Genomic DNA, 14,622 nt, shown 5'->3' on the forward strand with positions numbered 1-14,622 from the left:
TTTCAGCTGATGCCCTTCCATGCAGCTCTGAAGAACCAAGCACAACACAAATGACATGGTCACAAGCTACACAATTACCTTTATTTCTTTACTTAGAACAAAAAAAAACCTTGACAAGCACTCACCTCTGGATTGTCACATATCTTTGGATGTTATACCAATGAAACCTATTGGAAGGAAATCATATTACGGAAAGCAATAGGGCGTTTGAAGGGTCTTGGGACTGGAGCCAAAGGGAAAATGTGGTAGAATGTGTTTTGCAGCAGATTGCTATGAAAAAAAGAGTGACTCCCTGAAATAATTTTATCAGGAGTAGGAGAAACAGAAGAGGTTCAATGCTGAAATGGCATCCATCTTGGCATAAATGGTGAGCTTATGGCTATTTCAGCTCTATGACAGGGAGCTCATAGTATTTCCCTTATATCATCCTTCAGTTAGTGGGTGAAATCATGTTTGTCATATCTCAAGTTCAGAAAGCATTTTGCATCATATGTGGCATAAACATTAACTATGAATTAAAACCTGACTAAATAAATGGATGGAAAGGAAGTAAAACAGTAGGCCACAAAAGCTCAAAACTGCAAGATATTTTGTTGGGGGCTGGTGGTTCTAAATAACGTGTTAAGGATGATAGTGAAATAAAAGATGCTTGGGTGGAAAAAGTACAAAGTGCTCAAAGGAAACTACAGGGCTTTTGAGGAAGAAAAAGAGTTAAAATGTAGTTTGAATAAGTGACAGCATAAAGAAACAAGAGGCAATGGCTTTATCTTTCTGTTTTGCAGATACATCTTTGATATTTGGGTTAGAAAAGTTGCTTTTCACATCATTGGAACCTTATCATAGTGAAATGCTGTCAGCTTCAACATAGTCTCCAGAAGTTTCAGATTTTTGTGTGTGTTACTTTTCCCTCCCTTCTGGGCTGGGGGGGGGAACAGGCAGGTTAAGCCATTACGGTGCATTAACCTCTTACACAGTGTCAGACTCCTTGATTTGGATGTTTGACACTAAAATCATAGCCATGTTGTCAGCTAGTGGCAGTGTAGCTTCACTGAACTGAAAGGGATCTCTGCCGAGTGACAGCAGTGAAAGAGTCTTCTATGTTAAAAAAAAAAATACTCTTCTGAACACAGAAAAGCAGCTGGATTAGAGATTCTCAAAACGTGTCCTGTGATCACTTGCTAAAGGATCTTGGAAAACTCTGCCTTAGCTTTGAGTTGCCTTGACTTCCGTCTAGAGAAATAGATACAATGCTTACCTGAAATCTGCATTTTAGTGTAGATAACTACAGAAAGAGAGCCTCTGCTGTCCCTGTGATCTAACCAGCAGAGTATTTGCAAAGGAGAATAGTGTCTCACCATCATGTCAGTAGAGCAGTGGATGAAGTTGAGACAGCTAAAATAATTTTCAAAAGTTGTTTAACAGGGTCCTTCATGAGACGCTACAAACATTTCTTAAATCGTCTGTGGAGAGACAAAATATTATGAAAAAAAAACTGGCTGGGTGAGCACAAGGGAAAAGGAAGATTAAACAGTCAATTTTCTTAGCGGCCTAGTGATAAGTTCTGGGTTTGACAGTGAATGAGCAGCAAGATAATACGTATGACTAGATTTCAACTTTAGATGATAGTGGTCTCCCTACTTTTTATTAATTGCAATTTTTCTGAATCAGTCCAGCCATTTCTGTGTAGCATGTGCCACACAGTAAGATTGATGGCATTAGATAAATAGCTTTGCCTTAAGTCTAGAGTGAATGCTATTATTTACCTCTGCATGGTACTTTTCCTAAAAAATTACCTGCAAGCTAGGGTTAAAAGCCCCAAACAGAACACTGCCAAGCCATCATTAATCCACAAGAAATGTCTTGTTACTTAATTGTTGCTGTGGAAACTGAATTTGGAGCAAAGATATGCAATACTATGTATTTCTTTATTTGAAGGTTTTCCTTTCGGTAAGAAGAAAAGCCAAGTTGGCACATTGACTAAGATTAACTAGGCTTAGACTTTTATAGCTTGTAAAACTGGACATTTATGTATAACTGATGAAAACTGATTTACTACGGGTGTAGACAAGTATAGTTACTATACGCATGTGAATGAGACATGCCATCACTACCACCCGCAAAGATGTCAGCGTGAAGCAAAACTACTGCAGCTCTCACTAGGAGAAACCTCTGTCTCCTACAAAGGGTCTCAGGGCCGTCCCTTGGTCTTGTGTATCTGGCTGCAGGATGAGGAGGGCAGTCATTGTCATCTCAAACAAGCAGTCCTGCAGCTGGGCACAGGTGCTTGCCCACATGTATTTTAAAAAGGTCTAGTTGGGACTTCCTACTTTGATCAAGAAGTCTTTGTTTCCCTACTTTTGGACCCCAAATGGCTTCTCAGTGCTTCCTACATTTAACATTGTTTTTCAGGACTTTAAGGTTAACTTAATGAAACTCAGAGAAATATCTAAACTGGTTTTAAATCAGACCATTATCTTGTAGTGGCTGGAACATTTTCTGGTGCCAGGTGTTGTGGATCTATTTTTTGTTTGATTTTATGCTAAAGATTAATCCTTGCTTTTTTTTCCTCTTGAAAATTTTAAAAATCTTTTCTGTCAATCAATGTTCTAACACCAATTTGAAGGTGCCGAGGATCATAACTATGTTTAAGTTTCTTCAGTCCATTTGAAACGTTGTTTTCAGTCCAGTGGATGCCTTATGCCAATGCTGCCAGTCACAAACTCTAAAGACAGACAACTTAGCTCAGCAGAAAAGAGAAGCTGTGCGTGAAAGTTTATTTTAACAATATAATATGAGTCCTGTCTATTTTGAATAGATAGATAGTTGCTGTTTGGGCTTACATTTTCAAAAATGTCACACTATGTACTAAAAAAAAAATATCTTGATATAATCGTACATAACTGCTAGTGTTTTTAATCAAATATATCCAGATAGAGTCTAAAATCATGAGATGCAGCACACAGGAACATATTCAGGATTTGTTTCTGCTTGACCTTGTGAAATGTTAATGCTTGCTAGACACCTAAATCCTTTCTCCTGATTTTTGAGATTCTGCGCTTCGCATCCAGAAGGAGACTGTGCGGGTAGTTTAATGTTTCTTTAAAAAAAAAATTACTATATTTAAACCTTACTACTCCATAGTAGTGACAACCTGTGGTTTGGCTTATAATTAGGCCTGATGATCTTAGATGTGTCTTTTTCAACCAAAGCAATTCTATGATTCTACAACCCTCTATTTTTCATGTTAGTTTTATGATTTTTTTTCTAATTTGATTTTATTTTATATCATCCTAGTTACAAAGGGTAGTGATAAATACACCATTTAATCACAACTCAAAATATTATTCTAGTACATTCACTTTCAGATATTCATGATAATGGCAGTTATTAACCCTGGCAAATATCAGTGGTCTTACTAAATCTTTGTGTCACAAAATGGTTTACATCAAACTTAAATTATGTGGAAAGCTTTAATATATACTAAACTCAAAGCAAAAAGGGAGAAGAGAAGCTAGTTGAAGAAAAAAACAAAAACAAAAAAGACCATTAAGGCCATTTTTCATTGAAATGTGGATGAGAAATAATCTTGGGGAAAAGAAGAAATGAAAGATTTAGACATGTCAAAAAAAAAAAGTCACCCTTATTTTTAATCAGCCCTCCCGTCCTTTCCTTGGATGAAGGCATGATTATCAAATTCAGGCAGGCAAAGTGGGAGGGAAGACCTCTGCTGCTGTAACAGATTGGTTCCTGCATGGCATATAGCAGACTTCTCAGAAGATGTTTCCCTGAAGGTGACAGTGAGGGTCAGCCACCATATAACCTGGAGAAACTGCTTCTTGGGCACATGGGAATCATAGCGTATTTCACAAGTAGAATAACTTCAGGTCAAAGCCACCAGACCTTCCCAGTCTGTCTGCCCGAGTTCTTCAATTGACAGAGGTAACATAAAGCTTTGTGCTTCAGAAGAAAGGGACACATCATCCATTCCTATGCATACTTTCGGGCTCAGCACCTCAACTTGTAGGGAAAAACACTTTGTTTGGGAATGGTGTTTTACTAGTCAGAACACCTTTAGTCTTTATGCATAACATCCCATTTTCTAAAAAGTAAGCAAATGGTCCTGTAAGGGAAGAGCAGAGAAAAGGAAGTGAGAAAGCAATACTGCTTTAGGTCACAGCCTTAGGATTAAACATCCATGTTGCAAATCTCCTTTTCTTCAATTTGTTGTCATAAACCTTTATTGTTGGAATATTTCTCCATATCTAATTCTTTAATCTTTCTAAAAACAGTAGCATGTGTGCCAGGTGCTTGTAGCAAACAGCAGGCTGATTGCCTGTGTTTTTTGTTGCTGGAGCTTAAAGAACTTACTTTATATTAAAGATTACTATATACTGCTATTGCTGGCACTTATCAGATAAGGAAGGCATAAGATGAACAGTCTGCCTCAAAGAACTGAAAACAAGGAATTCTGATACTGAAACTGCAAGCCAGATGATGCGCTGATTAGAGGCATGCAAGTAGATTGCAGAAGCATAATAAATCATGTAACTTTTTAGCCTCAAATAGAAGAATGCCATTTTTATTAGGAAATAAACTCTTTATCAAGAATGCTTTAAAGGTGACATTTATTACTAATAAACTGTGAAGGGCTGATCCTTTCATTAGCAGAACAGACAGAGATTTTCCTCTATGCAAAAAAACCCTCAACTCAGTCCATGCTGGGTCAGGAAGTCCTTCCATCAGCATTAACAAAGGATGGGCAAGAGAGTCAGACATATCTTTTTTCTAACAAGAACATTTTATTTTCTCTTTAAAAAGGACTGAGTCATGGAAATATAACTCCAGTATTATTTTGGGACTGTTCATGGATCTCAGCATGACTCCTTGTAATATCACTGAGAAACAATTCCACTCAGCTAATGGTATCACAACCCAGCAAAGCATCTGGCAGGCAAACACTTGATTGTGTCAGCGAGCCCCCTGCTTAGTCAGGATGTTTTTTGCTCTTCAGTTCTTGAAACTCATGGACCAACTCTTCAGGGTTGTCACACTCTATGCTACTTCTCATGTTAATTCAGTTAAGTTACCGAGTACCAAGTATTATGGTTGGTGGTGCTGAACACATCAAAAAACATGTCCATCCTTTAACAGCTTGCACTAGAAAGGAATATGAATCTACTCTCTTAAAAAAATTCTTGACTGAAGTGTTTAATTTAAGCCTCCCCAAAAGCAGCCTTACTGTGGAGACCAACTCATTCAGGCTTGAATGATAAAGATACTGAATGTGTGTCTACCTGCTACCTGAAGCTGTGTCAAGGATGACTGCATACAAGCTGTGTCAAGCTCCATACGTCTCTTAGCTATTAAAAAATGTTCTTCAAAACGGCATAGAGGGGAGATCAGTGTGGAATGCAGCACACTTTGTATGGGGCTTGCCATGTATCTGTGTCCTGCAAGGCACAAACATGTTGTGGTTAGGATCTTATTCAACTCCTTCACAATGATAAAGGTGATTTTAGGAATTAACCACTGAGCAAATGTTAAGCATTTATCATTCCAGCCTTGTCTATGAAATCCATTTTGTGATTAGTACATAGCGTTACGTGGTCATGAACTGAAATTTCTGTTCATTCCCATACTACAAAAAAAGTTCTTTTGTTGGTCTTATCAGCCAGAATACATTGCATGATTAAAATGTGCTTGCAGATTGTCAGGAAAATCAAACATCTTGCACTTAAGATGCATTAACATTCAGGAAAATGAAACGGTGCTTAAGAACTGCTCTCAAGAGTCTGTGATAAAAATCAATGTAGCTCATGTATTGTCTAGATTATATGTAAACTGTCCATTCCCTAGAAGCTATGGTAACTTAAATATTCCACTACCTAGCCATTCTTGCTACTGATATACTGTCATTGTCCCCTATTCCATTGAGTTTCTAAATACAGTTTTCTGTACAATAATGTTTTTCAGGAGATGACCCATTCATGGCCTCCACCACTGTCAGCTATTCACACACCAGGAAAGGCAGAACAAAGCAAGTTTCCCTTCCCAAACAAGGTGAGACACTCAATATGATGTAGAACTATGGCTCCTGCACTTCAAAATATATCCTACATGAGTCTTGACTAAGCATGTGAAGTCTCTGGGCTGACATTGATGCTGTGCTGATAACCTGCATGTTTGTGCCAGTATCCCCTGCCTTTTGCCTGCTTACAACCTCTGCAGGGCTACTCAGTCTTGTGTGCATATTTCCTGGCACCTTGTGCATGGATCACAGGTTCCTCACCACAAGGCAAAACTGCAGGTATCCCTGGTGGGATTTTGAGATGTGGTGGCTTCTGTAGGCATTTGCTGAGGCTCCTGACTGATACCTCGAGGCATCTACAGCTGCTGCAAGTCAAGAAACTCCTGCTTTCATCCATTGCTCCTGCTTCATCTGGCTTCACTGAGATTTTTGTTGGCACTACTGAGGTTTTTGAGGTGAACTTTACTAATACACTGGCCTCTGCAGCTTGGGGCTGAGGAGTGGACATATATCCCCTGCCACTAGTCTAGCTTTGGGGACAGCTTTGCTAGAGAGTCAGGCAGCCCAGTGGCATGATGCCCAGAGGGGCCACAGAAGTATTTGCCAGGGCAGCATTTGGTCCCCCAAGGACCAAGGCCCCTGGTCCTTGAAACCAGCTCCACTATTGTCTGTGTATTCCAAGGAGGATGGAGTACAGCACGGTAATGCTCATCACTACAAGCCTGGGGAAACCACAATATTTATACTTGGTAAGTCAGGAGGGAGTGAAAGCAACTATTCTATGCAAAAGCCAATAAAAATTTCACACTGTATCAGCAAATACTGTTTGTATCCCACAAGCATATTTCCTGAATTGTTCAAGATTGAAAGATGGTATTGATGCATTTTATAGCCTTATTCCTGTTAAAGCAAGCTCCTTTGGTAACTTTTAAGTCTGTTTTGCAAAATTTAGTACAGGGAATAATTATAAATGCAAAGCCAAGAAGCCTTCAAGATTTGCCTACAGTAAAACAGCTTTTCCATGTATGAGTGCCATGATTTTGAAGCACCAGAGGTGTAAGCCAAAACATCTATGGCATATTATGAAAGAAAAGGAAGAAAACGACTCAATGTCTATCTGCTCGCTGAAGCACACAGCTGGTTGAAGGTGGTAGACAGGTTAGAGGTTTGTTACATTAGAGTAAGTCCAGTAGGAAATACATGGATCAACAGCTTACAAACAGGTGAAGAGCCCAGATACGGATGACAAAAGCGAAATGGTGCCTGCAGCTCTGCAGTGTCTGCCATAATTGTCACCATGCAATGTGCTTGCATGGCACATGCGCAGACGTTCATGGGCAAGGCTTTCACCTATCAGCATAACTATCATGATGTGTCGCCATCATGAATGTGCTTCCTAATAGCTAAATGTATTGTGGTAGAGAGACAGGAGAACCACAGACCATAGGCCAAGATATGTGAATAATGGTTGGTATTGACTTTATCATCTTCTCTCTGCTTTTTCATCCATCTCTCTGGGAAGTATTCTAATAGTTGGAACTGCAGAGGCGTTTCTACCATTCATTTTTAAAGAGTCTTTTCTAGGTGGTTTCCTTTTCTCTTACCAAAGTAGAATTTCTATTTTATTTAAGCCATTTAAGCTTAGGATGGTCAAGATTTCATCTAACAATCTACGAGCATACTTCTGTATATACAATAATATCACAACTATATTGTGGTTTGGGTGGTCTGCCTGGGCAGAAATTAGAGTGCTTTGTGTGAGATGGGGAAGAAGTACCTACAAAAACACCAGCATCCTGGGAAAATCCTGCATTACTGGTCATAGATCCTGTTAATTTTAGACACCGCCTCTATATTAAAATATCTTAAAATAATTTGAAGCTAATTCTGTGGCTTACTCTGAATCTGTGCAGTCACAGACTTTAGAAGACATTTGCTTTTCAGGCTCTTAAATGCAAAGAATGTTTTCCCAATTTTTCAAACATGTTTCTGAAACATCCGTAAGGTAGCTATTGCTTTTCACAAAGCATGGTGTAAAATCTGTATCGGATCTTGCAGAGAATGTCTCCATAACTCTTAGAAAGCTTTCCCACAGGTAAGATATGTACCTGTTCCAACTTCTTAAAACCTAAGGACTACATCAAACTATTGTGGGTCACACATTATTCAGATAAATAGGCCTGTCAGTTAAGTAGTGGCCAAGGCCAGCAAAGAGGCTAAAACTCTAAATTCAGGGCATCAGCTTCATCTCTTAGTTCCAAGTGAGGCATGGTAGCGTGAATTCATTTGCAGTCTTTATGGCAGTGTTGAGAGATCAGTTTAGTTCGTTTACAATGACTTTTCCAGACAGAAAAGCAAGTAGGCTGCAATCCTTTTTAACAGAAGATAGTTCCCAAGTGTAAAGACACTCATCATTTTGGGAATGAGAAAAAGAGGAGCTTGTGAGACTCCAGCCCTATTGCAAGGATGCAAATCATCCTGTCTATGAAAACTCAGCATCTTCATCATTAGTTCCCATACATGCCATACTTCTTTTAATCTGCAACTGGAGTAATTGTCTTGAAAGTTACTAATTAGACTATTAGAGTTGCAAAGGCCACACCAACTATAGCTAGAATAGTTTGGAAATCAGTCTAGTAATAAAAGCTAAATAATTGAAGTTTATGTATCACAAATACACCAGAACTATATAGCTGAAACTGCAAGTGTGGATGTATCCCTTTATGTAACTATATGCTTGTGGATGGGAGGGTTATATGTTCATATGCTATAACTGTATATTAAATCTGACCTCATTAATATGAAAGGTCTGCATTAATGCACAAGAATGAAAGGGAAGTCCAGAAGGTTTGACGCATGGAGTGGTGCCCAGTAGGTTTTCCAGCATGGCATTGCTGGGAGAGCACATTTAGGGAACTGTCCTTTATGTAATAGAGGGCATAAAGTTACGTTTTATTCTTTACTTCGAATTTTCTTTCTCTGTGGAATTAATTTGTACTCCTGAAATTACAAGGAAGGGGCAATGACAGTCTCTTTATTTCTTGTTATTCAAAGCGTAAGGATAATTAAATCCATGTGTGATATGACAGGCTGGGTGTGTTTTCCTTTCTCCTGTCTCTGTCACACTTTGTTATGTACAAGTTATCAGGTATTACTGGATTGTAATTTTACTAAAAAAATCCTAATAAATAAACTTTAAATTAATAAAGAAATTTGATAAAAAAGAGCTCACTTGAAGCTTGTGCTAATGAGCTCTCATATTTAGCCTTTAATTCTCTACACTTTTGCAGGGATAACATGCTGTTATTTCTTCTGCCTGCTTTGCTCTCCTTCTTAATTTTTACTATGATTTCATGTCTTGAAAGTTTGTTCAGGTGTTCGGTTTCTAGGTATGTGTATGGGATAGTATGGGCTCAGCCATCATTTTGTTATTTGAGAATTAGTTTATACACTCCAGGAGAACTGGTGTCCTCTCACAAAGCAATTGGGTGGTTATTCTCAGCAGAAGCTAAGTTATCGTAGTGAAGTTATTCTTTACATGCTTAATTAATTTTTTTTTCTTTTAACAAGCTGCAGCAAATGCACTAGAAAATAATCTCCAGAAGTAAAGACTTCACCTGTGGTTTTTAAGTTACGTAAAGTTGCACTGTTTTCCTGCCTCACTGGGAGCATTCTCTGTTTCACTAGGAAATTTTTGTATTAGGCTTTATTATTAAGAATAATTTGTTGAGGATCATGATATTTTAAAGAATCAGTTAAAAGGAAAAGTGAAAATGTTGCAGCACATGTTTTGCTGATGTCAAATGTGAAGTTATGCAGAGCCATGGCAGAGATAAGATACTGTGCTAGGCAGTTACAGGGGAGGGAGCATGCTTCCTGAAGATGATGAAAATGTAAAAGAGTGAGCAAGATCCTTGTTTAGCAATTTCAAACATGAGGGTATTTCCATCAGAATTACTGTATTCCCCGAAACTTCTCTAGGTATAGAAGTTCACTATTCAGGAAACTGAACATGCTTTAACAGCCCACTTCTATGGACAGCCTGGTTGGCTACTAAAATAGCTTTTAAACTCAAGTGTACATGTCACTAACACCACTGCAAGCTGATTCTGATATTTTAAGATTATATTCAGTCACCAGAAAATAAACAGGCTTGAACAGCCCCTCATCAGAATGTTTCACAAAAAGCTAAGGCAATCTGTCAAAAGTAAACAATTTTGAATGATTGAGAAATTATTGTTGGCATGTGAAACATGGTACAAATCTTTCCATACTCCTAGGTCTTGCCCAAAAAATGTGATGTCTCACATTTCAAGTCTGCAGGAAGGCAGTGAATTTCAGATGTGTATCATAGCATAAAAATTACGATCAAAGCCATGCAGTCTGGAGAACCTTGACTCCAGAGCAAATGGTGCAGAAAGGATTTGACTAGCTGAGCCCTTGAGATCCCAGTTCTTGTGGTCCAGCCAACCTCCATTTAGAGAAGCCAAGAAACTCTTGAGGCCCTGAAGTTTTTCCAGGACCTGGGCTTCTGAGTGACTCAGCAGCAAAATCTTTAGTCAGCTGAGTTGGAGCATCCTTGAGCTCTCTGGGGACTTGCACTTTCTTTCCTGATGAGCTGTGTATTTGGCTCATTACTCAGCTTCTGTGGACCAGGGATCTGGTCCAGCACCTCATTCCTCACAGAAAACGATTTCATGCATTGCTCTGGGTGTCCAGCCTGTGAGAGTGGTCTTTACTGCAGTTGTAACTGCAGCATGTACACAAGGTGCTATTCCTGTGCCTGAGTTATTCAAAAGCAGAGTTACATACAGGATACTTTCCCTGCTGTTATCCATAGCAAAGAGTTCCTCTTTTCCTTGTTTTAAATATCTTTTTGTTATCATTTGTATTTGTATTTCCCTTCTATTTATAGGTTTCTTGTATATTTTTATGAATGCAAACAAATTCTATGAGTGAAATATAGGAACCTTTGCACAGGAGGAAAAAAGTTATCTGATTTATTGTACCATATTCATAGATATTGTGGTTGTGATAGAATGTTGACCTTGTAACCTCAGTGCCGTCAATATCAACACGTGAAAAGGAAAGACCAGCTGTGTACCTCAGGAATCCAATGGTCCATGAAAAAATACTGGTCTTCCCTCTGTCTTCCTATCTAAACTTGTGGAAGATAATAGCTGAGTTTTTTGCAGATCAATAGATGAATAGAGAGCAGGAGAGTTGCAGTAGCTATACAAGGAATTGTACCATTAAAGTGTTGTTGTGAAATAAGTTTACAAGCCTTAGAATTAATGGATTTTCAAAGAAATACTTGGTTTATTCTTGTAGTTGAAAATTACTTTGAAACTGAATGAACAATTAAAGGTGCTGTTTGTATTGTTAAGGTAATGTTCAAGCAAGTGATTGCAGCTAAAAATTGCCCTACAAATAACACATTTTTCTGTTATTACTGTAGGAATCACAACAGGGATCTACAGGACACAGCAATGCAAGTAAGTACTAACTTATTTTCTGGCTGCATTGGGTAGAGAAGATGACAAATGAGTATGAAAAGCAAGTGACTGATAGAGCCTCAGCAGGCAGTACTTGGTTATGGCTATATGTGGAGAACTGAATTGAAGAATAACCATCAGAGTGTCGTCTCTTTTGGTGGACTGGGAAGAACAAAAAGGATTCTTTTTGTTATGGCTACTTAGTTATGTAGACATGAAAGACTGAAAGGACAGAAGAGTGGCTTTTTCAGGAAGCCAGAAAAGGGCTGACCTAGTTGCACAGCCAGATCCAGACTGCAAGAAAATTCTGCACAAAGGATTGTTATCATCTGTCTTTCATAGGCAGTGGTATATTTTGTGGGTATTGCACAGTAATGAGCTACATAACTCCTGCCAAACTAACACCAAATAATGTCTCAAAGACCATATGTCTGTGGGTCTTTTTGGCTCACAGTGTGGGCAGGGGAATGATGTTTGCCTGAGTGGCTTCTGGTTGGGGCTTTTCAGTGGACTCTAATTTATAAATCATGGTGCAGATCAGCATCACTTTAATTACATTTTGTTATGGTAAAAAAACTCAGCAGCTGTATTGAAAGATTGAATTGTTCTGTGAAACAAATTATTAATCCTCTCCCCTGACACCTCTGACTGTTGTTAATGTTGTCTTGCATATTAAAAATACATGATCCTATCCAGCTCTCAACACAAAAGCCTCTCAACCAAAAGAACTATTTTGCTAGGTTCCTGACCTGTCAGCCAACACGTAGCCCTGTTTGCAAATTACAGGGCTGTGACCGAAGACAAAAAATGCCCTAGGCTGGTAGGCAGGGCTTTGAAAGTAACTGGTCACCCACTGTGTGAGGGAGAAGACAACCAGAGAGACAAGGCTAGGAGATGTAGGCTATTATATCGGTGTGGCTCTTTGCTGGGGAAAGGTCGGCATGTGGAAGATAATGTTGTGAAGAAACATGCAGTGCTGTCACTTAATTGCTGGCATCAGTTTGTTATTGCTGTGAGTACCAGCACTAAGGAAATAATAGAAGGCAAAGGGGATGAGGTTCTGTCAGAAAATAATGAATACAGTAATGAGAGATGGAAGCACAAAAGGGCAATAATGGAGAGGGCTATGCAAACACATGCAGTCACAAGTGTGACAAACACACCAGCTGAGCTGAGGGCTTCATAGTGACATCAGAGGCCAGAATGTTTGGCTGTCTTTGGTCATAGTTGCCTTTTGAGTATTTCCTTCTTTCAACACCTGAATAAAATAGGATGTTCCACAGATCTAGTGAACCCTGCCTTCCTGTGAATTGGGAAGTGGGTTCTGCCTCCTTGTAACTTTCTGCTGCTTCTTACTCTGTTAGTCTCCAACCTCACTTTACTTCCATTTTCTGCATCAACCCTCCCACACCACAGTACCTCCAGCTTCTTCTTACCTCCTCACTCACCCTGCTCAGCAAAATTAGCATATATTTGCAACTGGGATGGAGTTGCACTTGCTACTGGCTGACTGATGGAAATGAAACCAAACAGCTGAACCCATGCAGAAACATTTTCTTCATTGATGGCCAAAGTTTAAGGTCACCATCAGACTCCTAGACACTTTTTCTAGTGTTGTCTAGGGAGTTTGACTACTTCAGACACCTATACTCATGAGAATCCCTATCAAAGTGCTGGAAGAAGACATCAGATAAAACACAGAATGAGACATAGAGTTTACCAGTTCTGTTTGTCAAGCTCAAAGAAAATTGGGGAAACGGGGAATTCAGATATGTGGTGGGTTGACCCTGTCTGGACACCAGGTACCCACCAAAGCCACTCTGTCACTATCTCTATCATGGAAGAGAAAATCATAGAATGCTGTAGGCTGGATTGGACCTTTAAGGGTCATCTAGTCACACCCCAGTATATGTTGAAAGGCTCATGGGTCAAGGTAAGGACAAGGAAATCACTCAGCAGTTACTGTCACAGGCAAAACAGACTCAGGAAGTTGCTTGAAATCATTACCAATCAAATTGGAGTAGGATTATGAGAAATAAAAACTAAATCTTAAAAAACACCTTACTCCCATTCCTCTCTTCTTCATGGATTCAACTTCATTCCCAATTTTTATACCTCCTCCCCCGTGACAACACAGTGGGACAGAGAATCAGGGTTGTCGTCAATTCATCACATGTTGTCTCTGCTGCTTCTTCCTTCTCATATTCTTCCTGTGCTCCACCATGGGGTTCCTCCCATGAGAGGCAGTCCTATATATGTGTCCTTTCTATGGGGTATAGTCCTTCAGAAACAGAATGGTCCAGTGTGGGTCCCCTTCCAGGTCACGAGCCCTGCCAGCAAACCTGCTGCATTGTAGAGTCCTCTCTCCACAGGTCCACATATCCTGCCAGGGGCCTACTCCAGTGTGGGCTTCCCATAGGGTCACAGCCTATTTCAGCATCCACCTGCTTTGATGCAGGGTCCTCCATGGGCTGCAGATGGGCATCTGTGCCACTGTTAACCTCCATCAGCTGCTCCAGCAACTGGAGTACCTCTTCCATTCCTTCTTCACTAACCTTGGTGCCTGCAGAGTTGTTTTTCTGACATATTCTCACTCCTCTTTCCAGATGAAGTTCCCATTATGTATTTTTTTTTCTTTCTCCTTCAATATGTAATCGCATAAGCACTACCACTGTCACTGGTGGGCTTGGCCTTGTCCAGCATCTTAGAGCTGGCTGACATTGGCTCTTTTGGGCATAGGTGAAGCTTCTAGCAGCTTCTCACAAAAGCCACCCCTGTAGCCCCACTGCTACCAAAAAATTGCCGTGCAAACTCAATATGGTATATGAGGAAATCCTAGCAAATGGCACTATGTGGGAAAGAAATCAAATGGTCTATGTACTGAGTTACAAATGCACATCTTTAGAGTCCAAATCATCTCTTAATGTCCACTGCACCCTGTCTTTCTTGGAGTGGATCTTGAGGCTGTCACCTGCAGTGGTCTTTCACATAGATATTTGCATTTCTCTCATCTTTCCCCCACAAGAAAATCAAAGCGTTTAAGAACTATAGTTGCTGAAGTTATAGTGCTTTGTAACCATTAATATTTTCTCTCCCTAT

The 14,622-nt window shown here is 39.6% G+C and overlaps 1 protein-coding gene across 1 annotated transcript in view; it reads left to right on the plus strand.

Annotated features, from left to right (window-relative positions):
* Positions 1-14,622, plus strand: part of AFF3 (ALF transcription elongation factor 3) — a 324,954-nt gene that overhangs the window by 171,408 nt on the left and 138,924 nt on the right. Inside the window, exons 6-7 of the mRNA XM_054382846.1 lie at positions 5,974-6,060; positions 11,487-11,523. Coding sequence (XP_054238821.1) covers positions 5,974-6,060; positions 11,487-11,523 — 124 coding nt within the window. The remainder of the gene's footprint in view (positions 1-5,973; positions 6,061-11,486; positions 11,524-14,622) is intronic.

This window comes from Indicator indicator, chromosome 1, assembly GCF_027791375.1.
Source record: "Indicator indicator isolate 239-I01 chromosome 1, UM_Iind_1.1, whole genome shotgun sequence".
Classification (NCBI taxonomy): Eukaryota; Metazoa; Chordata; class Aves; order Piciformes; family Indicatoridae; genus Indicator; species Indicator indicator.